The 26,098-nt window shown below is 39.6% G+C and overlaps 1 protein-coding gene across 4 annotated transcripts in view; it reads right to left on the bottom strand.

Moving 5' to 3' along the window:
• Positions 1-26,098, bottom strand: part of SLC2A9 (solute carrier family 2 member 9) — a 222,903-nt gene that overhangs the window by 147,022 nt on the left and 49,783 nt on the right. For all 4 annotated transcript variants that reach the window (XM_067530346.1, XM_067530349.1, XM_067530347.1 and 1 more), the window contains 3 exons: positions 19,822-19,982; positions 2,966-3,090; positions 921-1,066 (listed from right to left, as the gene is read on the bottom strand). In XM_067530346.1, coding sequence (XP_067386447.1) covers positions 921-1,066; positions 2,966-3,090; positions 19,822-19,982 — 432 coding nt within the window. The remainder of the gene's footprint in view (positions 1-920; positions 1,067-2,965; positions 3,091-19,821; positions 19,983-26,098) is intronic.

The following is a 26,098-nucleotide window of genomic DNA, read 5'->3' as shown; positions in this document are numbered from 1 at the left end:
AATTCTAGGAACACCCAGCAATTTCCCATCAGGAAAAGGGAGAAAGGGAACCGTTACTCCAGTCACTTGGGCTGTTTAATCTGCTTTTGCCAGACTGAAGACCTCTTTTGTAACTACTTTCTTCACAATGACTCCTGCATACCCAAAATGACCGACTACCTAAGGCCACACTCTTCCACCATATTAGTAACTGCTTTAAATGCAGACCCCTCCAAGTCAGGAGTGGGACATCAGCAGGGCTGCACAGATCTGCTGCTGCTGCCCATGCTGTAGCTGTTCTGAGAATTATTTTTGAGATTTAAACATCAAAAATAAGCCTACACAAGGCTCTATAGGAACTATAACATATAAATTAGTAATACAACAAAAACCCAGTAGCATTATAATAAACATTCAAACAGCAACTTCGCCAGGCAACCTCCTACAAACAAACAAAACCACTCTTACCCCTTCATCACCCTGGTAAGTATATCATCAGCCCTTCCTGAAAACCTTATTCAATAGAATACCCTCTTTTGCAGCATGGCGGGTAGGTCACCAAAGTTGGGCTGTTTCAGATCAACACAGGGAACAAGTTACAGAGTCCTGAAGTCCTCTCCGAGAATGCTACGTCAGCTGCCTCTTTTTGTATAGCAAGGGGTATCCAGCTCAAATAACTTTGCTGCCTACAACTGTGGCAGTAATACACAGGCTCCAGTCTTGAACCAGGGCTGCCATACCTGCTTCTCTCAGGATAATTAAGTACATACATATCTCACACACAAACTTAAAAAAAAAAAAAAAATTCAAGACATTGCTTTTTAAAATGGTTCTACATATACCAAAACTGTGGTTTTCTATCTTCAAAAGGAACAGTTACAACCCTCAATGTAACTCTTTAAATGCAATTCACAGTAGGACAAGATCCACCAAGTACATACATTTCCAAATATTTCCGGCAGCCCCAACATCTGACCAGTGAAGACTCCAATACAGATGAAGATTGCTGTGACCTGCCCCAGAGAACCCCTGATCTCCTTAGGTGAAATTTCACTCAAATACATGGGCAGGGCACTGAGAGAGACACCTGTAAAAGAAGGGAACAGCAGAGAAATTGCTGTTAAGTACAATTGACTTTACACTGAACCAATAAATGAGCAAGAGTTTATGCAGAAAAGTTTGAATACCAATCAGACACCAGCATGATGAGGGTGGCATAAGAACCTATACAGAGCAGAACAGAATCTATGCATGCTGTGTGTGTGTCTGTACATGCATGTGTACGGTATCCTCGTACCATCTAATCATGACGGGGGCCAACAGTTTCGATTACATATATGAAATGATGCATGCAGGTCAGGGTTCCACTGCTGCAATATGGGGAGGGCTGAAATTACCACTAATTTAATTACTAATTTACCACTAATTTAATTACCACTAATCTGTTGAAGTGGGGGGTTGTCTTACTCATCCAGACACCCAAATAAGCAGGATGGGGAAACTGTCCTTTTGGCTGCCCCCAAAAGAACTGGCAGAAAGGAAAGGGCTAGTGGAATATGTGCGCACTAAGAAGGAATGGGTTAAAACAGCACTGACCGTTCTTTCAAGAAGGCAACTCCAGGAATGGGGAGCATGGAAGAGTAATAGCGGGATGCCTGTCTAGCCTGAGTTTTCCTTTCTCAATTCTCTGGGTATCAAGGGGCCATGGAGATTGTCTGCTCCCTGCCAAAGGAGGGCAAGGGAGAGGATGCTGATACAGAACTGGTTACACCCTCCTTTCAGGCTGTGTTTTATAGCCAAAGTGTGTGTTATGAAGGAGATTTTTGCAAGCAGTGTAGCAAAAAAGCGAACCCTCAAATCTAGATATTCCAGTGGAAACCACACACACTGCTATGTCTGAACCTTTTGCTCTTCCATTATTAATGGTATTAATGGAGTGAATGGTATTGGAGATTCTGATGTCTGAAAGACATCAAAATCTGCAATATTCCCTAGACTGATTCCAGCACCACCAAAGCAACAACCATCCAGCCTCGCTGGAAGAGAGAGGAGGAGGAGGAATGTGTAACCATACACAATGAAGTCTCTTGTCACTTTATCAATTGCCTGGACACAGGTAAATAAGAAAAACCCAACAACCTGATTAAGCAATATGTCAACCCCCCAACTAGACAATATTAAATACAATATTTTACACTAAAGAATGCATCCTTTTTATATCAGCAGAGATATGGTCTCCTTAAACATGCTTACAATTCTGATGGACTTATAAGAGCATGTATGAATTAGAGAAGAGAACATCCCACAAAATGTGGGGAAATAAAAAATGGCTGTGGTTAGTGCACTGACAATGCTGCTTTGATCATCCAAGACAAATGTCAGCAGCCCAAAGTCTAAACACCAATAGGCTACCAATTTGTACGTGAACACCACACGCATCTTCCAACTGCTGTGATTAGTTCTTACGGAAAAAGACAGCCGTAGCATCCAAAAAGATGGGCTTAGTGATATAGAAGTCCAAATAAATATCCTGTACTAACACATTACACAGTCAGAAGTGCATTGACAGGGTAGAAACATTTGTAATGCCTCCAAAGGGGTCTCTCTCAATGTAAGTAAATTTTCCAGCAGCACAGTAAGACCTTGTGTCTCTACTGGGCATAGAGTAACCTGCTAGATTATTTTCACCAAAATGCAAAATACTAAGCAGCTTTAACAGACAAGTCATGTTCTCCTACCCAAAGGGTTTCTATTTTGTGAAGACAGACATCCTGTACAAAAGGGAATGCATTAAAAAATGCTATGCTGTCATGGTTAATATCCATTTACGTTTCTTCACAAAGGAGCAGATTCTGCCATCCTTATTCAAGCTGATTGTACCCATTGAAATCAGTGGGATTATGCATAGAAATTACTCCTCAATGTAAAAGTGGGAGAGGATGCACATTATGAACTGTAAATGTATGTACAGCGTAACAAAGCTTACCTGCATCAATACCCATCACAATACGGCCCAATATGAGCATTTCAAATGATTCTGCTAATTGACAGAGAGCCATCAACAACGCAGCCACAACTGCAAATACATTATTGATCAGCAATGTACGTTTTCTGAAAGGAAAATATATACGTGTGTTACATTTATATCAAAGTTGTACGGAACAACATTTTAAAGTCATTAACATACATATATTAAAATAGCTAAATTGTATATAAAATTTCAAATCATTAAAAACACAGTTCTTAACAAACATAGGCTCATACATGTTAAGCATTACAAAAAGAATTTCAAAATATTGCAGCTAAAGACATGTGCTGTAGAAGAAATACAACCACTGTCACAAAATAAAGGTCCAAATCTCAATGACATGAAGATTTGTTTTCTTATGCTTCCCAAGAAAAAGACAAGCTATATCTAAGATTAGCATGTTCTGGATAACTGGACATATGTAGCAGTGTAACTGTTTTGAATTGTAAAAGAAATAGAATATACTTCAGATTTCAATTAGTTGAAAAAAAATGGTAGAATCCTGCATGGTATTTACAAAGTTTTCAACAGATCAGTATTTAGAAAACCTCAGTGTGTACTAGATGCAACATGGCCAAACTGCATTCTTGATTATAGAATGGAAATCTGGAAAAAACTCCATGGACATCATTAGATTTACACACTGTTGTAACGGAGAGCAACACTTGTCCCTAATTCACAATATTATTAGTATACAAAATGAAAGTGGCCTCATGCACAGCTGGGCAAAACATCTGGGTTTTAGTTCATTGGTAAAACCAACTTTTCACACACAAAAAAGTGGAAATTCTCCATAATTTTAAATGTATTACCCAATTCCATCTGTTTTTCCAAATTCTCTATCACTGGATGAAATAATTAAATAGTAGTTAAAATGAAAAACTACCTTTCTACCAAACCAAGTCGAAAAAACCCCACTCTCTCTACCCTTCCTGTAGCACAACAACAACAAAAGTCGTATATTGTTATAAATTAAATACAGTTTGATCCATATTATTCTTTGCTGCCCATGCTTGGGACTCTCTCTTTCCATATCTTTTCAGCTATAAATCAAAATACTGTTGATTTCTCACAGCCTATAGAAGTGGTAGCAGGAAGAATTTAATGGATCTTTTGACGTTTTGCTTCACTTACTTCCCTGTGTACAAAGACAGATTTTGTCAAGCATGTGTTACAAGAATGTTAAAGATATGAAATCAATAGCTCTACTGAGATAAATTCTGCAATGATTATTCCCTGCTCAAGGATTAAATATAAAAGCTCTCCCAATGCTGAGAGTCACTCCCACTGGACTGGATGTCTCCATCACCTACTGTCTCAAAGAAAAAGGCTGCAAATGGCTTCTTTTTCTTACACATAAATACATGGGCAATGGGTTGGCAGGGTTCACTAACCTTTATGATAGTGGCTGATTGAAAGGGTTTCAGGGTACATCTCCACTGCAAGGAGAAACCTCCGGTGCCAAGTCTCAGACCGCAGGGCAATGGACTTGAGCTTGCTCAGGCTGGGGGACTAAAAACAGCAGTGTAGATATTCTGGCTCAGGCTGGAGCCTGGGTTCTGAAACGTGGTAAACTAATCAGAGCCCGGGCTCCAGCCCGAGCCCAAATATCTACACTGCTATTTTTAGCCATGCAGCCCGAGTCCCATGAGCCCGAGTCAATTGACCTGGGCTCCAAGACTCAGCACTGTAGGTTTTTCTTTGCAGTGTAGACGTAACTCTAACCAAGCCACTCTAAGGGTAAGACACAGGCTAGGGTTTTACAACCAAAAAGATGAGGCATTTTTGGGTTACGGTTTTTCACAACAAGAAAACTAATCCATGTCAGCTCTCTAGTTGTTAAATCCTTGTGGAGAAAATTCACAAGCTGTGTTTAAGCCAATGTAACTAAGTGAGATCAGCCCTAACTCCCCCCACCCATAATTGACCTCACCTAGCAACGCTGCAGTAAAAAACTCCAGAATAGAGCAGTGCAAATAACTGATTTTTCAGTTTGCGGGCAGTTTAAAAAAAAAAAAAAAAAAAAAAACCCACCCACAAATCCCAAAACACAACGAAAGGTCAGAAAAAATATTGGTTCAGGTCAAATCGAAACTGATTTTTTTCAGAATTTTTCCATGAATCGAAAAATAGGAAAAAAATTCATTTTGGGTCAAATGAAATGTTTTGTTTCAGGTATTTTTAATAAAAGCAAAGGAAAAGAATAGATTCACAAAACCAAGGAATAGAAGGAGCCCCTGCCTTACAGTTTTTAGACCACTGTTTAAGGCACTCACACAGGATATGGGAAACCCAGCTTGTAATCCCCTTCTAGAGGATGGACTTGAACTCTGGTCTCAGCCCCCTCAAGATGACTGTGCCTTAATCCCTCAGCTATAGGGTATTTTGGTTGGGGTCTCTAGGTTTAGGTCTATTTTGTATAAAATACTTGCATATCAATGAGGCAGAGAGCAAGAATGAGACTATAGCCTGGTAGTTAGGGCATTCACCTAAGAAGAGGGGAGATAGATTCACATTCCTATTCTAGTGCAGGGATTCAAACCTAGTCTCCCAGGTGAGTACCATGACCACTGGGTTAAAGGTTATAAGATTCCTCCTCTTCCAACTTTGTTAACGGTGCCTTCTGAATGTAGCCTGAAAAAAAATCCCAATGTTCCATTTTGATCATTCTGACATTTCAGAAATTCTTTTATTTTTCTTTTTTTTCCTGAAACAAATTTGTCAATCAACACAAATTCATGAAATGTTTGGGTCGACTAGAATCTTCTTTTTTCCAAGAAAAACAGTTTTGTCTGGAAAATTTCACACAGCTCTACTACAGTGCCTTTCCTCCACTAGGATTTTACAGTGAGATAGTTAATGTTTGATAGTTATCTCCCTGTTAGCATACACCTTTCTGGCAGTGAACACAGACACAGAATCACGTACAACAGTTGGAAACAGTTTGGTGGTATGTGTGAAGCAAATGGCTGGACAAGGAATCTAGTTGGAAAGCTGGGCAGATCCTCAGCTGATGTAAATTGTCAAAGCTATTTCGATGGAGTCTTCAATGACACCAACTGAGGATCTGTTTTGTTAAAGTTCTGAAACTGATGTTATATCTGTAAGTATTGCTGCTGTTTTCCCATTTTTGCTGAAGGTAAGAACAGGGACTATGTCACAACTGTATACAAAGAAAGAATAGGAAAGATTATCTCTGCAACTACTCTTTTCTCCCCAAGCAACGTAATAACCCACACCAGAAATCCAAATTCTACTTGACTGATCAAAACACAGAACATATGAAACTCAAACAAACATTTCCCACTATTAAATGGGCATTTTTCACATATGGAAAAAAACCAAGCAAAGCTGCCTAATTCACTTCACCATGAAACCTTTTACATGTTATTATTTTCTCTCATAGATCCAAAATGATATCTGACAGTAAGAGACTCTCAGAGATCATTTCTGAAGCATCTCTTTCTACTCCCCAGGTGCAAATTTTTCCACTGGAGGAAGATCAGCAAAGAAAGGAGATTAGAATTCGATAGTACCCTGTCATCATCGGTATTTTAGGTTAGACCATGGGGAAATAAAGACTGGATTTCTTTCAACGGTGGCAGTAGAGATGAGAAAGGGAGGAAATGAAAGTCAAAGTGCCAAAGCAAAGTCTCATGCCTTTGGGTGTTGTTGGTTTTTTTAATTAATAACTACAATAAAACAGGCCAAATGAGATAAAATTTAATAAAAACAAACATTGCTCTAACTTCTCCAAAAATGATACATTTACCTATTTTAAATCATAACTTAATCTGTATCCCTTTGTTTGTCATCCCTTCTTTCAATGCTCACGAGTCACACAAGGTTTCTTCCAGTATGAAGCATTCAACCACTTTGAAAAATATTCCCGTACTTAAAATAGGGAAAATTCAATATACTTAAAGTGGGGAGAACGTCTAACCTCTGACAAACCGGTAGAAATCTTTGAGGTGGGACCAATGCACGTAAGCAAGTAATTTGTACTGTCAACAACTCTGTTTATCTTTAACAAACATTAATAACTGAGGCCTGGACTAAACAACACAGGTCAACATAAGACAGTTTATGTCGACCTAATTGTGTCAGTGTATATACAACAGCCTTGGCCCACCAATATAAGTGCCCTACTACACGAACATAATAACTCCACCTCCATGAGAGGTGTAGGACTTAACGCAGTGTCTACATAGACACTGCATGGCTACTTACATTGGCTGTTGGTTATCTTGTCAATTTCTTGGCTTGAAGGGGAGCTGCCCCAGCTGGGAGCAGGGAGCTGATGATGGTGGCAGCTGGTCTTCCAGTGGGGATCTGCACAGAGCTGAGAGCCCTGGCTCTCAGCCCCCTAAACTACCCCTCTTCAGTCAGTGGAAGCGCACCTGGTGAGGATGCTGACAGGAGGAGAGTAGTGTGGACAGCAGCCACCGCAGTAATTATTGCAGTGGCTGTAATCGACCTAACATAGGTCGACTTAGGGCTTTAGTGTAGACATGCCCTAAAAGTACCCAATACTTCCCAACATTATTATAATTCAGGTCCTACTTGAATTGAAGGATGATTGTCAAAAAATTGCAGCTGAGTTGCAGACAAATCATGGAAAATTGCAGAAAAGTAATAAGGTCCATTATTACATTACTGCAAATAATAAAGTCCATTAATACTTTTCCGCAGTTTTCCACAGTTGGCCACCTAGGGCTGAGACCGGGAGCCTGGGGCTGACCGTGGCTGCCCAGGGCTCCCATGGAGTAGGAATCCAGTAGAAATCCCCCAGTCAAAATAGTGGTGGAAGCCGAATATTGCAAAATCCTCAATTTTTGCAATATCTCAAGTTAAGTCGGACCTTAATTGTAATGCATACTTGGAAAGCAGAAGGGCATTGCTCCTTACCTCAGTGGACATAGAACAATTGATCACTGTCATCTTTATAACAGACCTTGCCATATTCGAAGCCTGTTATTAGGTCTCCCTTCAATGTTCTTTTCTCAAAGCTAACCATGCCCAGGTTATTAACCTTCCTTCATAGGTCAGGTTTTCTACACTTATCATTTTTGTGGACCTTCTCCAATGTGTCCACATCTTTCTTAAAGCATGGAGCCCAGAACTGGACCCAGTACTCCAGCCTCATCAATGCAGATTAGAAAGGGATAATTACCTCCCATGTCTTACAAATGACATTTCCATTAATAAACCCCAGAATGATATTAGCCTTTTTTGCAAAAGCATCACATTGTTGAGAGATAAAAGGTAGGTGAGGTAATATCTTTCACTGGATCAACTTCTGTTGGTTGAAGGGACAAGCTTTTGAGCTTCACAGAGCTCTTCCTCAGGTCTGGGGAAAGTAATCATAGCATCCAAGCTAAATACAAGGTAGGACAGATTGTTAAGTACATGGCTTTCACACATGCTGTAGGAGATCACTTAAAATGAAGTGGGCAATTAAGGGGTAGCAATCAGTAGGGCATGTTGCAAATTGTTACACTGAGCCATAAAACCTGAGTCTGTTAAGTCTGTGGGTTTTAGTGTCCAGCACAATTATGAATATGTTTTCCCAGGCTTCTCATTTGAAGATGTTGTGCAGCTTACCTTTGAGAATGAGGACTGAGAGGTTAGATATGGAGTGATCACTTTGTGGAAAAAAGTGTTCACCCACAGGTGATGGGTTGTTACCCCACGTAAATTGTGTCTCTCAAATCTTAGGACCAATACAACTACAAACAAACAATCACATTGTTGATTCATATTCAATTTGTGATCAACTATAACCCCCAGATCCTTTTACCACTGCCTACCCAGTTACTACATTTTATAGTTGTGCATTTGATTTTTCCTTCTTAAGCATAGTAGTTTGCACCCGTCTTTACTGAATTTCAAACCAATTCTCCAATTTATCAATGTCATTTTGAATGCTAATCCTGTCCTCCAAAGTGTTAATTCCTCCTATCTTGGTGTCATCTGCAAATATAAGCATGTTCTCCACTCCATCATCCAAGTCTTTAATGAAAATGTTATAGAGTACCTAGCCCAGGCCAGACTGCTGCAGGAATCTCAGTTGGACAGTGAAGCACTGATAACCCTTGAAGTATGGTCTTTTAACTGCTTTTGCACACTCCTTCTAGTAATTTAATCTAGACCACATTTCCTTAGTTTGCTTATAAGAATGTCATGTGGGACTGTGTCAAAAGCCTTACTAAAATCAAGATATAACGTCTTCAGCTTCTCCTCCATCCATTAGGTTAGTAAATCTGTCAAAGGAGGAAATTCAGTTGATTTGGCATGAATTGTTCTTGCTAGCTATTCCTTATAACTCTATTACCCTCTGGGTGCGTACAAATTGATGGTTTAATAAGTTGTTCCAGTATCTTTCCAGGTATTGAAGTTAGGCTGACTGGTCTGTAATTCCCCAGGTTCTCTTTGTTCTTTTTTAAGAGGTACTATGTTTGCCCTTCTTCAGTCCCCTGGGACCACACTCATCCGCCATGAGTTCTCAAAGATAATTGCTAATGGTTCCAAGATTATGCAAGGCATAATTAGCAAGGCATGAATTAGCCTCAGTCCTCACATGTGTTTATAAAGTAATATTGCAAATGGTAAGAATTCCCATAAACGTCCACAAAGCCACCTTATTGACTTCCTTCAAGTACTTCTTTAAAACTCTCCTTTGCTGTTACGCTGTGATACAAAAAACTTGACAGTGGTTAGGATGGTTAAGTAGCTGGGGTGCTGAGAAAATACATATCAATACCATCCATTGTTTCTTCATGTTCCCCCTGTCAGTCTGGTGCATCTATGGCTACATTTATATTATGAGCTAGGGGCATGATTACCAGCTCACATACTCATACTCACACAGTAGCACCATCCCAGCTCAGCAGGAAGACATTTCAAAGCTAATAATTGAAAGCTCTAGCATACTACATGGCGGATTTTTTTAAGTCATGCCTCAAGGCGACAAATTTGACAAGATGTTTGCAATTGTTTACAGTCATTTAATTTTTAAGTAAGTTGATCTTCAACACAATTATTAATTGGAGAAAATCACTGCATGCATGTCATTATCCGTTCTTCCCAGAGCTGATGCCATTGAGCAGCTTGTCTGATCTCTTAGCTTACTTTAGCAATTGGTTCAAGTAAGTACTGATGACAACAAAAATGTGTCTCAGTGAAATCTGATTGCACAAATTAGATATATCCCATATGTAAAAAGTTAATTTGGACTATTAAAGCTTTATAATCACTCTTGATGTAACCTACACTTCTTGTGGTAAGGTGTAAAGAGACAGGAAGTCAGAATAGTCATTAAAGTGCAAAGTAATGTATACGTCTTGTGCTTCTACCTATGTGCTATCAGCTCTCAGTTGAGCAATTATTAGTCAATCCACCATTTTGTGGAATATTCAAATAGTAGTATTTCAGACTTTTCTTAATTATTGGCCTTGAGTTCCTCCATGTATCTTTTCCATCTGTGCTACCTCACCAACTTCCAACAGAGAAGCTGCAATTATAAATTTCCTCATATAGCTCTGTGTCCCTACCTAACTTTTGCTTTGATAGAATCAAGGCAAGGGGTTGAGGTTAAGTCCTTGTTTACAAGAATTGGAACATGGTTCACTGAGACATTTCTCCCCATATAGACCTATATACTCTTTCTATTAAAACATGCCCCCAATGGTTCTCCTATACATTGAAATGCTCCCTCATGCCCATATATCTCGTTGTGAACCTTAAACCTAACACCACCAACCCCGATCCGGGATACTGCAGCCCACCTCACCATTGTCCTCCCCAGACCTCCACTCCCACTCCCGCACATGGACTCACCTGCCTTCCTTGGCAAATGCCTCCCTGGGACCCTCTCCCCATGCTGGATAGCGTCCCCCTCTCCCCACATACCGCACTGCAACCCTCAAGTCCCGCACTTCCAGCCCCTCCTACGGGGCCACAGCTCATCGTGCTGCTGCCACCTCCTGTTCCCCGATCACCCCCCAACCCCCCCCCACTGCATATCATCCCTGGATATTGTATTACTGTGCCTTGTAAACCCTGACCATTGCTTTTTTGTTTTTTCCTTAAACATTTCCTAATAAAATGTTTACCCTGGCGAGAGTACCAGAGATATAAAAACAAAAGACTCTTCAAATCAGTTGTTTTCCAGATCAAGGAAATACTTAATATTTGAACAGCAAGTCAATACACCGGTTAGCCCAGGTCACAATTTAATACAACAAGGAGGACAAAGACATACTTTGTCAGTCAACATAAAAGTCAAAGGGATGTCTACCAAAGTCATTTCAAGGTTAATAAGTACAAATGCAAGAACTTGATATGAAAAATCAGTTGCTCATGGAACTGTAATATCATGATTTACATAGTGGTTTGGCAATGAAATAAAGACCTCAAATTTTCTCAAAAACAGAATGCAGGAAAACATCTTCTCAGCAGAGAAAATGAAAGAGAAAAAAATGCACCTTGTCTTTATTTAGTTAACCTACAAAGGGTTGATCTTATTCTCAGAATTGGTACAAAAGAGACCACACTCTTCCAGTCAATAAGTCAAGATCCTAACCGTAAAACACAGGAAAGGAGCAAAAATATAAATAATAATGATTAAAAGCTATACTGACGTCACTTAGATACTGCACCTTAAGCAGTTCCAATCAATCCAGTCAAATGACAGTGCTCATTGTTGCTTTAATACCTAAATACAAACTCTATAAATCTCCCTATAAAGAGGAACATGTCTGGGTTTGCTGGTCTGTTCAATCATTTTTTTTGTCATCCCAGATCACAGACTAGTAGAGAATAGCCCAAACTCTATATCACACTCCTCGATGAGAAAATACTGCTATTACTGACATCAGGAGTTTCAATTATCTAAGCCACCACTCTGTTCTCTGTTGGGTTTCCTGGAGTGGAGGAGGTGATTAATTGTTAAGTTGAGAAATGGGGTGGATGTGGGGGAGAAGTTTGTTTGGAGCACTTAGGAGACTTTCAGAAGCTTTCTAGACAATTTGTATATTATTTGTTTAGATTTACACAAACACAATGAGAGCAGCTAACTCTGTGTTCGAGGCACCTGTGCCATTACACAGCCACCCGGATAGCCAAACAATCAAAGTGAAGCAGTACAATTCAGTACAACCTTTTGCCTACAAACCAGTCTACTCAGAAGCTCAAATCTCTCTCTTTCACCTATAATCTCCCACTCCGGTACCATCCTCCCACCTCTCTTTTTAAACGTCTCGGTGAAATGATAAGCTTTGCATCATGTGTCCAGTTCTGGGTGCTACATTTCAGGAAAGTGAAAGAAATTGGAGAAAGTCCAAGGATAGCAACAAAAATGATTAAAGGTCTAAAAAACATGACCTATGAGGAAAGATTAAACAAGCACAATTTTTTCAGTCTGCAGGCAAGACGACCTGGGGGGACATGATAACAGTTTCCAAGTATATAAAAGGTTGTTACAAGAAGGAGCGAAAAAAATTGTTCTCGTTAACTTTTGAGAGTAGGACAAGAAGCAATGGGCTTAAATTGCCACAAGGGCAGTTTGGGCTGGACGTTAGGAAAACATTCCTAATTGTCAGGGTAGTTAAGCACAGGAATAAATTGCCTAATGCGGCTGTGGAATCTCCGTCATTGAAGGTTTTTAAGAACAGGTTAGACAAACACCCATCCAGGATGGTCTAGATAATACTTAGTCCTGCCTTGAGTTCAGGAGACTGGACTAGAAGACCTCTTATGTCCTGAAACCCATTAGATTTGAACTATTTTGCACTAAGGTGAGCAGTGAATTTAAAAACCAGGAGGAAATGCCTACCCAAAAAGCCTTTTCTCATAGGGGTATGCACAAGGGAGGGCAAGTAGGGGCACACCCCCCGATAATTGGCAGACACACAGAATTCCTCCAGCCCCAGGGAGAGTGAGCTCCTCCGGCCCCCTTCTGTCTCCACCAATCAGCAGCTAAGACAATATGGAATGACAATCTCCTAGCCAATAGTAGCGAGACAGTGAGCAGAGCCTCTGGCAGTGGAGTAGGCAAGTAAGGGGTCAGTGGAGTGGGGAGCACAGGGTCCCGGTGGTGTGGGAGCACAGGTTATCTTGCGGTGAGGGTGGGCAGGAGTGGGGAGCACAGCATTCCCAGTGGGGCCGCACAGGGAGAGTGAGCTCCTCCAGACCCAAAGCCACACCGGGAGCAGAGATCATGTCTTTCCAAAAGGGGTCAAATTTTTATTCCTGTGCACGCCCCCATTTTCTCATATATACAAGCGTGGCTTCAGCTCAAATTCCTCAATTTCAACTGATCTAATTTGGCACAGGGAGAAAGACAAACTCTCAGGTGGGTAGGTTCTTAGCCATTTAGGGCTTATACGAACATCTAAAGCTTATAAGCTTCAAGAGCAGTTGGTGAATGAGATTAGAGTGGATAAAGGTTGATGGGCACAGGAATTTCAATAAAACTGACTCTTATATGGACCAAATTTGATGACTTTCCTCTTACAGAGCCAGCCAAAGGCACAAACATCTTCTTTTGTTGACTTTCAGCCTATCTTTCTAATGGAACTTCTGGAGCTACCTGTAAGATGGCCCATGCCTCTCATAGCTGCTCTAAGTCATTAAGAGTGTGGGAGAAGGGATTGGATCAATTACAATGATTGTTACAGATTGTCAGTGACTCCATGAAAGAGGGCAAGGTACCAGCTTCTCTCAAGCAAGGGGAGATCAGCATCACATTCAACAGTTCCTCCATTGGGTAGTGTTTTACTCTTCGGAAAAAAAAAAAAAAAGGTGTTTCTTGAAAGCGGCTGGCAGGAGCAACTGTTTCTAGGTTTCCCTCCTGCTTTCTCTTGTCAAGGCAAGCTGAGTCAGAAAGCAGGAGGGATGAGTGCAAGGAAACAAAGAAGGAAAGCAGCCTTATTCTAGAAGGAAGAGAGAAAGGACAGAGCTGCGGCTCCTGATTTAACCTGATGGCTCTCCAGCCAGTACTACCTCCTTGCATTTAATTTCCTATTCAAAAATATGGGGCTTTCTGTTCCTACAATCAGAACTGAAATAGAGAATATTCTTTGATGCAGTCAACTGTTGGGAATATAAATACACAACTAAAATGAATGTCCTGATGTAAATGAAGGTGTAAGAAATTGGAGACTGCTGGAGACACTGCTGCTGGAGAGGTCATGGCAAGTCTCTCAACTCAACTTTGCTCTGGCTACATGGGTAAAGCCAAACCAAGCAGTTTGGAGCCAGGCCAGGAGGACTTATATAATAAAGAAGAAGAAAAACACCACCACCACTAATACCATCTAGCTCTTGTATAGCACTTCTCATCTTTAGATCTCAAAGCACTTGACAATAGAGGATAGAATTACTGCCCCTATTTTTACAGATGGGGAAACTGAGGAATAGATACAGAAATGACTTGCCCAAGGTCACCCAACAGTCTAATAGCAGAGCTTGGAATTGAACTTATGTATCTTGAGTCCCACTTTAGTGCCCTACCATTAGGCTATAATAAAACCAGAGAAAAGTGGCCTCTTCTCCCCCTCTCCACAAGCAGCACTTAGAAAACCTGACTCATCCCCCAGCATTGCACTGAGCTGTGGCAACGAAATTAAAGATGGCTGCTGCAAGTTCTCTGTGCCCCAAACTACTCCTCATTGAAAGGGAGAAGTCATTTTTGCTGCAACCATCACTAAAAAAATGTGGAATTAGAATGCATTTAAAATATGTAAACTCTGCTTTATTCACCCTTGCCCAGCACAAACCACTCAATTTTTCACATAAAAAAATCATTTTGGATATCAAACATCAGGAATTTCAACTCAAAGAATTTCGTTCAGAAAGTTATGAGCATCTGAACATAGGGGATTTGAAAGAAAATGTTTTGTGCGAACACACACACCCACACACACACAGTTTGAGAAAAAACACTTTGCAATCTGATAAAATCACCACTCTGAGCTTTTTTCTAATTCAGAAATGAAACTAGTGATCTTGGTTTTGCCTCAAAATTATTCATTCATTCATTAAGAAAAAGGAATTATCTCAGTTGAAACTATGGTTTTTGTTAACACCTTGCTTAAATACAGACTCCACCCCTCCATTAGATGGAAAGCTACAGTCCTAAACTTCAAGAATTTGTTTTTAAAAGCTCATGGAAAACTTGAGCTTCTTTCTGCTCCTGAATATAGCTGAATAGCTTGGTAATAGCAACCATAATATAATTAAATTTCACATCCTCGTGGGGAGGGAAAACATCAAAGAAGCCCACCAAAGTAGCAATTAACTTCAGAAAGGACAACTACACAAAAATGAGGAAGCTAGTTAAACAGAAATTAAAAGATACAGTGCCAAAGGTTAAATCCCTTCAACCTGCATAGAAACTTTTTAAAAACACCATAATAGGGGTTCAAATTAAATGTATGCCCCAAATGAAAAAACAAAGGATAAGAAAGTGCCATCATGGCTGAACAACAAAGTAAAAAGTGGTCAGAGGCAAAAAGGCATCCTTTAAAAATTGGAAATTAAATCCTACTGAGGAAAACAGAAAGGAGCATAAACTCTTGTCAAGGGTAAAAGTATAAATAGGCAGGCCAAAAAAGAAGTTGAAGAGCAACTATCCAAAGACTCAAAAACAAACAGTGAAAAAATGTTTAAATGTTGGAAGCCTGCCAAGCAAGTAGGGGGCCACTGGATGATCCAGGTGCTAAAGGAGCACTCAAGAAAGACAAGACCATGAAGCTAAATAAATTCTTAGCATAAGTCTTCACTGAAGAAGATGTGAGGGAGATTCCTACACCTGAGCCTTTTTGTAGGTGATAAATTGAGGAATTGTCCCAGATTGAGGTGTCACTAGAGGTGGTTTTGGAACACACAGATAAATTAAATAATAAAAAGTCCCCAAAACCAAATGGTATTCACCCAAGAGTTCTGAAGTCATTGGGTGACTGAACAACAAAATGACAAATGAAATTCAAGGTTGATAAATGCAAAGTAATACACATCAGAAAATAAAATCCCAAGTATACATACAAAATGGATGGGGTCTAAATTAGCTGTTACCACTCAGAAAGAGATCTTGAAGTCACTGTGGATAGTTCTCTGAAAACATCTGCTCCACATGCAGTGGCAATCAAAATAGCTAACAAAGTCAGGAACCATTAGGAAAGGGCTAGATAACCAGACAGTAAATATCAAAATGCCACTCTATATAGGTTGTAAAAAGCCAAAACTGTAACTGGATTCAGAAAAGAACTAGATAGGTTCATCTTGGCGAATAGTCCTCCATGGTTAGGGATGCAACCCCAGGCTCTGAGTGTCCCAAGACTTTGAATGCCAGAAGCTGGGAGTGGATGACAGGATGGATAGCTCCATGATTGCCTGTTATTTTCATTCCCTTTGAAGCACCTGGCATTGGCCATTTCTGGAAGACAGGATACTGGGCTAGATGGACCATTGGTTTAACCCACTATAGCCATTCCTATGTTCTTTCTGATATTGGCTTTTTTTTTTTTAAACACCTATTTAGCTTGTGAGCCACTATAATCCCAGATCCCTTTCCACAGTACTCCTTCCTAGGCAGTCATTTCTCAGTTTGTATGTGTGCAATTGATTGTTTCTTCCTAAATGGAGTACTTCAGACCATCTCTCCAGTTTGTCCAGATCATTTTGAATTTTAATCCTAGCCTCCAAAGCACTTGCAACCCCATCTAGCTTAGTACCATCCACAAACTTTATAAGTGTACTCTCTATGCTATTATCTAAATCATTTATGAAGATACTGAACAGAATTGGACTCAGGACCGATCCCTGCAGGATCCCATTCAATATGCCCTGTAAGCTTGATTCTGAACCATTGATGATTACTGTCTGGGAATGGTTTTCCAACCCGTGATGCACCTCCTCCCCCTTATATAATAGCTCCATCTAGGCTATATTTCTCTAGTTCATTTCTGAGGAGGTCATGAGGGACAATATCAAAAGCCTTCCTAAAGTCAAGATATATCACATCTACTGCTTTCCTCCCCCATCCACAAAATTTATCATCCTGTCAAAGAAAGCCACTAGGTTGATTTGACATGATTTCTTCTTGAAAAAACCATGGTGACTGTTACTTATATCCTTATTTTCTTCTAGGTATTTGCAAATTGATTGCTTGATTATTTATTCCATTATCTTTCTGGGTACTGAAGTTAAACTGAGTGGTCTGTAATTCCCCAGGTTGTCCTTATTCCCCTTTTATTAGCTTATCTCTATATTTGCCCTCTCCCAGTCCTCTGAAACCTTTCCAGTTTTTAATGAGCTTTTTAATATAATGCTAATGGCTCAGATATTTGCTCAGTCAGCTCCCTGAGTATTCTAGGATGTATTTCATCAGGCCCCACCAATTTGAAGACATTTAACTTATCTCAGTCATTTTTAACTTATTCTTTCCCTATTCTAGCCTCATAGCCAACCTCATTTTCACTGGCGTTTACTATGTTAGACGTCTGATTGCTACTAACGTTTGTGGTACAAACTGAACAAAAGACATTTAGCACTTCCGCCATTTCCACATTTTGTGAGATTATTTTTCCCTCCTCATTGAGTAATGGGCCTACCCTGTTCTTGATCTTCCTATTGCTTCTAATGTATTTGTAGAATTTTTTTTATCGTTACCTAGTTTCATCTAATTTTGTGCCTTGCCCTATACAATTTTGTTCCTATGTGGTTTTGTTGGTTTTTTATAGTCATCCACTGTAATTTGACCTGATTTCCACTAGGTCTCTTTTTCGAAAATCATTGAAGATCTCCTGGTTATGGTAGGGTGGTCTCTTGCCATACTTATCTTTCCTATGCAGTGGGATACTTTGCTCTTGTGCCCTTAATACGGTCTCTGAAAAACTGCCAAATCTCAAACTGTTTCCTCCCTGAGGTTTGCTTCCAGTCCTCTCCACTTCTCAGCAAAAAAAATGTAAGACTTACTGTACTAAGCTCTCACATTTGACATTTTTAAAAATACATGGCAGAACATTCACTGAGACGTTATGAATCAAGTTATTGATTGTGAGATGAAGAATTCGATTTGGGAAGGGTGTGAATTGATTAATTAGGGGAGGAAGCAGAGAACTGAGTAGATGTATTGGGGGAAATGGATATTGAGAACTGATGAAAGGGAAGGCATAGAATTGGTGAACTATTGAAGAGGGAAAGGAAAAACAGTGGACAAAGGATTTGGAGGGCCAGAGAATGGATTTTTATTGCATGAACATAGGAATAAGCACAGAACATACTGTGTGAAGTGAAAAATGAGGAAGAAAAAGGAGGAGAAACACAGATTGGGCGTAGAAAAGGAAGTATAGAAGACTGAAGATTTGAGATAAGTGGAAATTGGATTTTAGGGCAATAAGGGGTAGAACAAGACACGGGAAAAGTCAGAAGCAAGAAGGAGAGAGCAAAAAAAGGTGGGAAATAAAGGCTAAAAGACACAAGGAAGTAGAATGATAGGAGTGCAGATGTTTTATACATGTCTATGTATTTGAGCTTTTGTGGTGACATTTAGTAGAACCTACTTTGCCAATAGCAAATAAATCTGCGAGTCATCTTAAAGAAATACTCAGGAGCTTTCTTTTAAAAACACATTCTAAAGTTAAAAAAAACTAACCCTTAAAACCTTCTTGAATGTGAGAAATTGCACATCATGTTTCAAAATAACATTTTGGTGGAGGGACACCCCACCCAAATCCTCTCCTTTAAGATTTTACTGCCTCCACTCAGTTTCCCAAAGCTCCCCATTTCTCTGTGGCTAACTTCAGACCTGAAGCCATGGATATTACTGTGGTGTGAGCTGCATAGCAGAGCACTAAAGCAGAAATCTGCCAATGCATTGCAAAGGCAAATACCACAAAACAAAAATGTTACACATTCTTGGCTATTCTTCAACTAATCCAGCTTCATGACAAGATCATGAGGCAAACCACTTTCCCTCCATCATCCATGTCCTGTTAAAATTGGCATGTACTAAGCACTTCACCAGGGTATCATCATTAAACCACACAAGCATGGGCAATATTTACCACTGTACTCTCATCTAGTAGCCTGATGTTACCTTCGGTTAGTCTGTAGAGAGGAGAGCAAGGACCCCCAAACTGGTATTTTTAAGATTGAAGAAAGATATTTTTCTTTATGGGGGGGGAGGGGGGAGAGGAGTAATTAGAGCTAATTGGGATACTTCCAGGATTAAAAAAAATTGAGAGAAACTACTTTTTTGGCATATTTTCATCAAAAGTTTTCTACATTTGGGGGGTAGAAGGGTCATTGGAAACCCAAAATCCTGACTTTTTTTTTTTTTAAAAGCAACCAAAAACTTTTCAAAAGAAAATTATTGACCAGCTCTAATAAGAAGTGATCTGAGGTTGGGTCTCCATTTCCTCCCCTGAAATACACCCAGAAATGAATGAAGTATTCTGTTTTATGGTAGCAATGGAAATTAGGTATACATGTTACACTTTGTTCAGAGTTGTCTCTGGGTAAACACTGACAATGGCCCTAGGAAGCTCACTCTGTGAATACTACTCCAAAAAGACAGCCCCTTGATTCAACTAACACCTCTGGTGAATGTTACAAATTTTGGAGTTATAAGCAATAGCAATTGTAAACTTTTCCCTTCCTCTTTTGGGACAGCACCACCACATCATATAAAATTTAGAAACTATCCAATGTAGTTTTCCTAATGTGAAGGTCTTTAACATAATAAATTTTTGTTGATGCAATAAAAGGGTAAATAAAATGCCTAATCCAGAGCTTTGTAGTGTACATACCGGCCAAAGAACTTCACAGTTGGCGTGGCAATTATCGCACCCACCAGTCCACCAATGGAGAAAATCGATACAGTTATAGACCAGACGAGTGTAAGAGTTGCTTCATCTATTACGTAGCCATATCTTCTTTCCCAACTTTGATTGTAAAACCTCTTGATATACTGAAAGAGACAATAATGGTAAGTGTGAAAGCAGCTTACTTGAGGAGCAAAGACACTGAAATAATCATGATTTACACAATCATAGAAAATGACAAAAATAGTAGCTTCCTGTATAGAAGCTTCTTGTACAGACATGCATCTTGAATTTTTTTACCCTAATCCTGAATGATTTGGAATAAATTAAAAATATGTAAATTTAATTGTTAGTGTTATAGGTTGAGTTATACATTGTTATGAGTCAGGTGTAGCTGCTGCCTTACATTCAGGATAAATATTAAGTAGGACTGTCAATCGCAGTTAAAGCACGTGATTAACTCAAAACTGATTAACACTTTTCTTTTTTTTTTTAAATGAGCATTAATCCCACACCAAGGCATCTTACTCAAGGGGGCATTCCTGAGTGCCTCCAGGGCAGGAGTGCCCCTCCGCCCGCCACCCTGATCTACTGCTCCCCACTCCCCCTCCAATGGAGCCGCCAACGGCCAAGCTGCTCTGGACCAGGAGCCTGCCTCCCGTCTGCTCTGCAAAGCAGAGACAGAGGAGATGTTCCTGTTCCTCACTTTCCACCCATGTAGTTGTAAGATTCCCCGCTATGGTGTTAACACATGTTCCAAACCCTGCCGAAACAGAAGCTGGCAAACTGGTCTGTCCTAAACAAAGGAATGTGTGCTCTGCTTAATTTGCATGTAAGCAGTAAACAGAGTCATCAAGCAGGAAGGGAAGACAAAGGAAGTTCAAAGAGGTGAAAAATCTAGCAGGGAACTTCCTTCCACATAGACTCTTTCTCCTGGTACTCAGCTGGAAATGTTTTTCAAGCTGGGAAGTGAAACTATGAAAAGGAAGAACAAACTCTCTCTGCCCATTGATTCACTGTACCTAAAGGTACAAAGTCAGCAACTGTTGGACTGAAGAAGGAATTCTGACCAAAGATGTTTGGTCAGCTGAAAGCATATGGTGACAAAACTTTACTTTGAATTTAACATAGGTTGTTAAGTTAGGCACCAGTTGTGCTTTACCTTTATTTTTCTGGTAACCATTTCTGACTTTTATGACTCATTACTTGTACTTACTTAAAATTTCTTAGTAGTTAATAAACTTTTTATATAATTTTATCTAGTCCAGTGTGTTTAAATTGAAGTGTTCAGGAAACTCCACTTGGGGTGGCAACTTGTGTACATATTGTTTCTATAAAAGAAATAACAGACTTCATAGAATTTGATTGTCCAGGAGAAGGCTGGGCAGTATAGGACATACATTTCTGGGTGGAAATCTAGGACTGGAGGTGTGTTGGTCACCCTGAAGTATAACCAAGGCTGGTGAGAACCAGAGTGTAACCCAAGTATGGCTGGCAGGCTGCAATTACACACAAACACTCAGGGTGTGTCTTGAATACTGAAAAGCAGTTTGTGAGCAGCCCAAGTGGAAGCTGCTTCAACCAAAGCATTGTAAGGCACCCAAGATTGCTAGGCAGGAGGTCATTGGTCTGGACTGTACCGTGGTACGTCACAACAAGAGCCCAGCATCTCCCAGGGTCAGGATATTTGTGAGTGCTGATTGTGTCTAAAAAGAAGTGCATTTTGAACCTGGATCAAAGCCCACTGACTTAAATGGGAATTGTTACATTAACTTTAACGGGATTTGCAGCAAATACAACAAATGAAAAGCATCGTAAATATCTGAATAATAATGGGTTGGTTTGCTAGACCTTGCGATGGTAAGAGTAAGAGCAATAGCAGTTGCCAGCTCTGGGGGCAGTTATTGCAGGGACAGCAGAAGCTAATCTAATGGAATAGAAATAAATTATGTAAATGAAAAAAAAAGTGACTGAAGAAGAAAGTATGCTGTATTTATTTATTGGAACTTCAGCATACCTCGCGACTCTGCATCTGCAAAAATGATAGCATGAGCCCTAAGGCACAGTAGCTGTAAGGAAAGCTGAAATGTATTTCTTGTTCATCCTTGTTAAAAGGATATTCAGAACAGTGAGGAAACATTTATAATTATGCAATAAATTAACAATTTTCAAAGGATTTTAAACAGATGATCCATTTACTACCTTATACCACATAATATAATCCTAATGCTTACCCTGAAAATTAATTAAATGCCAAATCTCATGCACAGAGAATGTATGGGGAATGCTTTCTATCTCTTAGCATGAAAGCTAACTGTTATTTCCACTACTTGAAGGATGTATTTTAAAAAAAAAAACCCATGAAATGACACCAAGAAATTGCTACATAGTTGGAATCCAATTACCCTGTGGCATTCTTACTATTTCAGTGTTCCATTCTGACTCATACATAACTTGTCATAAAATTTGCCTCAATTTTTTTGAGAGACTATAAAAGTTACAGATAGTACATTTTCTGAGTGAAGGCCTATCTTACATTCACCATGAGATAAGCATCATTACTGTCACACTTTACAATTTGAAGTTCAGACTGAATTATAGGTCATGGCCTATTTTTCATTATTTTTAAGGTCAATCTTTTAAAGTGTGGATGAGAAATCAAGCCTCTCAAGCCATATTTAAGTGCCTAAGTAAGTGCTCTGATTGTCAGAGGCGCTGGGCACTCACCAATTATCATGGTAAATTCTACCAGTATAGTTAAATCAATGTAGTTATATCAGTAAAACTCCCCATAGAGACATTCTTATTCCAGAACTAGTAAGTAAAGGCCCATGTTGTTGCATGGGGTGGTAGTTGGACCAAGTAATCCACCATCTGTGCAGTCTCCCTCACACAACCAATGAAACAGTTGCATGCAAATTAGCCACAGACTAAGGGTGGCGAATGGTTGAGTTACTTCTGATATCAATGTTCTAGCACTCTTCATAGCGTAGCTACATGCCTTACTGTAGCTGTACAACACACAGTTGTAATTCATGAGGTCAAAATGGTCAAGAATTTAAAAGCTGGACAGTAACAGACCGCAAATCCCGGTGATGATTCAACCTGCTAATATGATAAACAAAAAGAGCTCTCAATCACGTTTATAGCAGTTTCCATTGCACTGACTCTACAGACATTCTCTACTTCTGAATGACACGCAGAGTGACAACCCTGAAATTTTATCTTCTACAAAAGAATGGCTTTTTTTTTTTTTTGGAGGGGGGGGGTTAACCTAAACCCCTTGCAAAGTGTCATAAGCTACACTTATGCCTCCATTGTAAGAGATTATTTGGTCTTAAACATTAGAGCTTTTAATAGAGTCTTCATAGATTCACATAAAGAAATAGCAGCTTTATCTTTCCAGGATGCTAAAATGTATTCAGAGACAAAGACAGAGTCAAACTACCTGATATCCACTCTTTACTCTGCAGTGGATAGCTCTGAGCCAAAGATGGCAAAGATTTTACTCTAGTGCAATAGGGACCTCAACCTTTTCTCTATCATGATTCCACAATAAAACAGAGAAAGATTGGCAGATCCCCCCTCCCATTTATTATAAAAAAAGGAGAGTCTCAGAACCACTGTTGGACCTGTTTGTAGGGCCCAGGTTGAGAACCCATGTTTCAAAGTAACTTCTCCACTGCTAAAGGATAGTTCCATAGAAAAACTGATTCTATGGATCAGATGGGAGTGTTATTTTCTAGTTATGCAGGCAGGGGGGAGGGAGAAATCAGACATTTAATAAATGCTACTATTTGAGAGAAGAGCTAAAATTTGAAAGCAACAACAGGGGTCAACTTTCGCCCCCTAAACTAAACATCTATCTGCCTAGATATTCATAGATTAATAGAGTTTAAGGCCAGAAGGGACCATTAGATCATTCTAATCCGACCACCTGTATAACAGAGCATTAAATTTCACCCAGGCACCTGTGTATTGATACACAGTTATTGAACACAATAACTTGTGTTAGGCATCCAGGCTTGATCTGAAGACATCAAGAGATGGAGAAAATACACTTTCACCCCCAGAAGGGACTTGAAACCACTATCTCCATTTTAGGAGGCCACTGCCTTACCCATTAGGCCCATATGAACCTCATCACCATTGTTATCTGACAGTCTCATGATCATTAATGGATTCTAATACCATCCTACCTCACAGGAGGAATAGTTTCCCATCTGTAAAATGGAGATGAGGCAGAGGGTAGATTAGATGATTGCCCAAGGTCACACTGGCAGTCAGTAGTTAAGCTGGAAACTGAAGCCTGGTCTTCTCCAATCCTGCAGAATGTCTTAATCACAAGTCTATCATCCTCCCTTGAAGCATGGTGCCAGATTTTAGTCTGACACAAATTGAAGTGCCCAAGCATGAAATTCTACATATAAATAGAATTTATAATAGAAATGCCAACAAACACTTAATTTTGCAGAGTTACCAGATGCCAACTGTTGCTCTGACAGGCATTCATAACAAACCCGCACAACAGGATTAGGGATATTTTGCTGATCACATTAAAATGATCTCTATAAACTGGATACTATACATTGAGTGAAGGTTGAAATTAATATGAGAGCCTATCAATTCACATCCCTTATTACTAGGGCTGTTTGGGCTGGAAGGTAATGGATTCTGTGACTTTCCCCGTTTTCTGAGAGACCTGTGACCCTTCTTCCTACTGCTCTGAATCCCTGCTGAGGAGCAAAGAAAACCATCTTTTCCTTCCAAGAAACACAATGGGGGAGGGGAGGTGGCAAAGAGGATGACAACAACCAACTGCAAATTTCCTGAGCCTCCTAAAGAGAAACAGAAGAGACCCATTGCTCCTGCTCATGATACCATTGCAGTGGCAAAAACAGACTTTCTGCCCTTGGTAGTTCTACAGAGTGGGTGAAGATATATGCCACTTCCACCCTGGGATATACCACCTTAGGAGATGTCAGCTGATCAAGATAGGACTGAAAGCATTCTGCAGTAATAATGGGGGAGTCACAAATCCAGGATTGAACCAAAATTTGCCATGGCTTTAAAAAAGACAAAACAAAGACCCCTGTTCCATGACAAAATAATAGCCCTTAACAAAACGTTAACAGCCCAAGAGATGCTAAACATTAGTATCTGATATTTATATAATCAGACTTTAAACAGCATCAGGGCCCTGTTGTGCTTGGCACTGTACAAATGTAAAATAAAAATCACAGTCCCTGCCTCAAAGAATTTACATGAGAAAGATTCATTTCAACCTTAGGAAAACATAAAAAGCTTCAAAAGTTTGAAATTGTTGGTCACATACTGGTCAATAACAAAGCAAAACCAATTTCTCCCACCTCCCAACCTCCTCCGGTCTGTTTGACTTAATGCTAAAATCAAGATCTATTTGTCACCTGTATGACTGAGTTACAAGTATTTCCTTCTATTCTAGGGCTAAACTTAGAAAACTGCTTTATTAAGTAAATCAGCAATGCTGAATGGGGCAGGAAATTTCTCATTTAATAATTAAAGTGTATATTATTTCATGTGTGATAGAGCCACAGTTCAAATATAAATCACTTTACCACTTTGTTAAATGAGCAGAGACTCATAAGAAATGAATTCTTGAGATAAGCACTAAAGCATTTAAGTTAGTTCTAAAGGAATCAGCTACTTACTGTTCCATACAAGTACAGCCGCATTTCATGACATTTGAATCATATGCCTGTTGTTTTAGCAACTTACAGTGGTTAAAACAAAAACAAAACAAAAAAGATATTAGGCATGCTCCTGTCATAAAATATGCTGTGTCTAAAGAAGTAAGGTTGGTGAATATTATGGACTGCTATTGCTGATGTAATTTGGAGGCTGGAAAGAGCTGTATGAAACACAATTGATTAGAGGAGTTATGTGAAACTTGTTAGCAAGCATCACATCACTTTAAAAAAATGTGATCCTTGAGGACATGAAAATCATTTGGCTTGTATTGCAAAGATCCTTCCTGAAAATATACAAGTTGGAGCTTGTGTGCGTGACAGGAGCTGTTATGCTATATGAAAATGGGGTAAAAAGCATCAGATATTCATGCCAACTGAGAATAAAGAATTCAAATCAGCTGTTGCCAGTAGGCTAGCAAGGAAAGAGACTAGGAGGTATGTAATAAAATGCAAAGTAACCTGAAATTGTACTTGTGCAGTAGTTTAGATCAGTTCAATTTTGGAAATATCATGTAATTTAATAAAACCAAGTT

The sequence above is a fragment of the Emydura macquarii genome, unplaced genomic scaffold, assembly GCF_026122565.2.
Source record: "Emydura macquarii macquarii isolate MOO-44397 ecotype Brisbane River unplaced genomic scaffold, CSIRO-AGI_Emac_v2 contig_3062, whole genome shotgun sequence".
Classification (NCBI taxonomy): domain Eukaryota; kingdom Metazoa; phylum Chordata; order Testudines; family Chelidae; genus Emydura; species Emydura macquarii.
The sequence above is the reverse complement of the archived record's forward strand: the minus strand, read 5'-3'. Positions and strand labels throughout refer to the sequence as shown.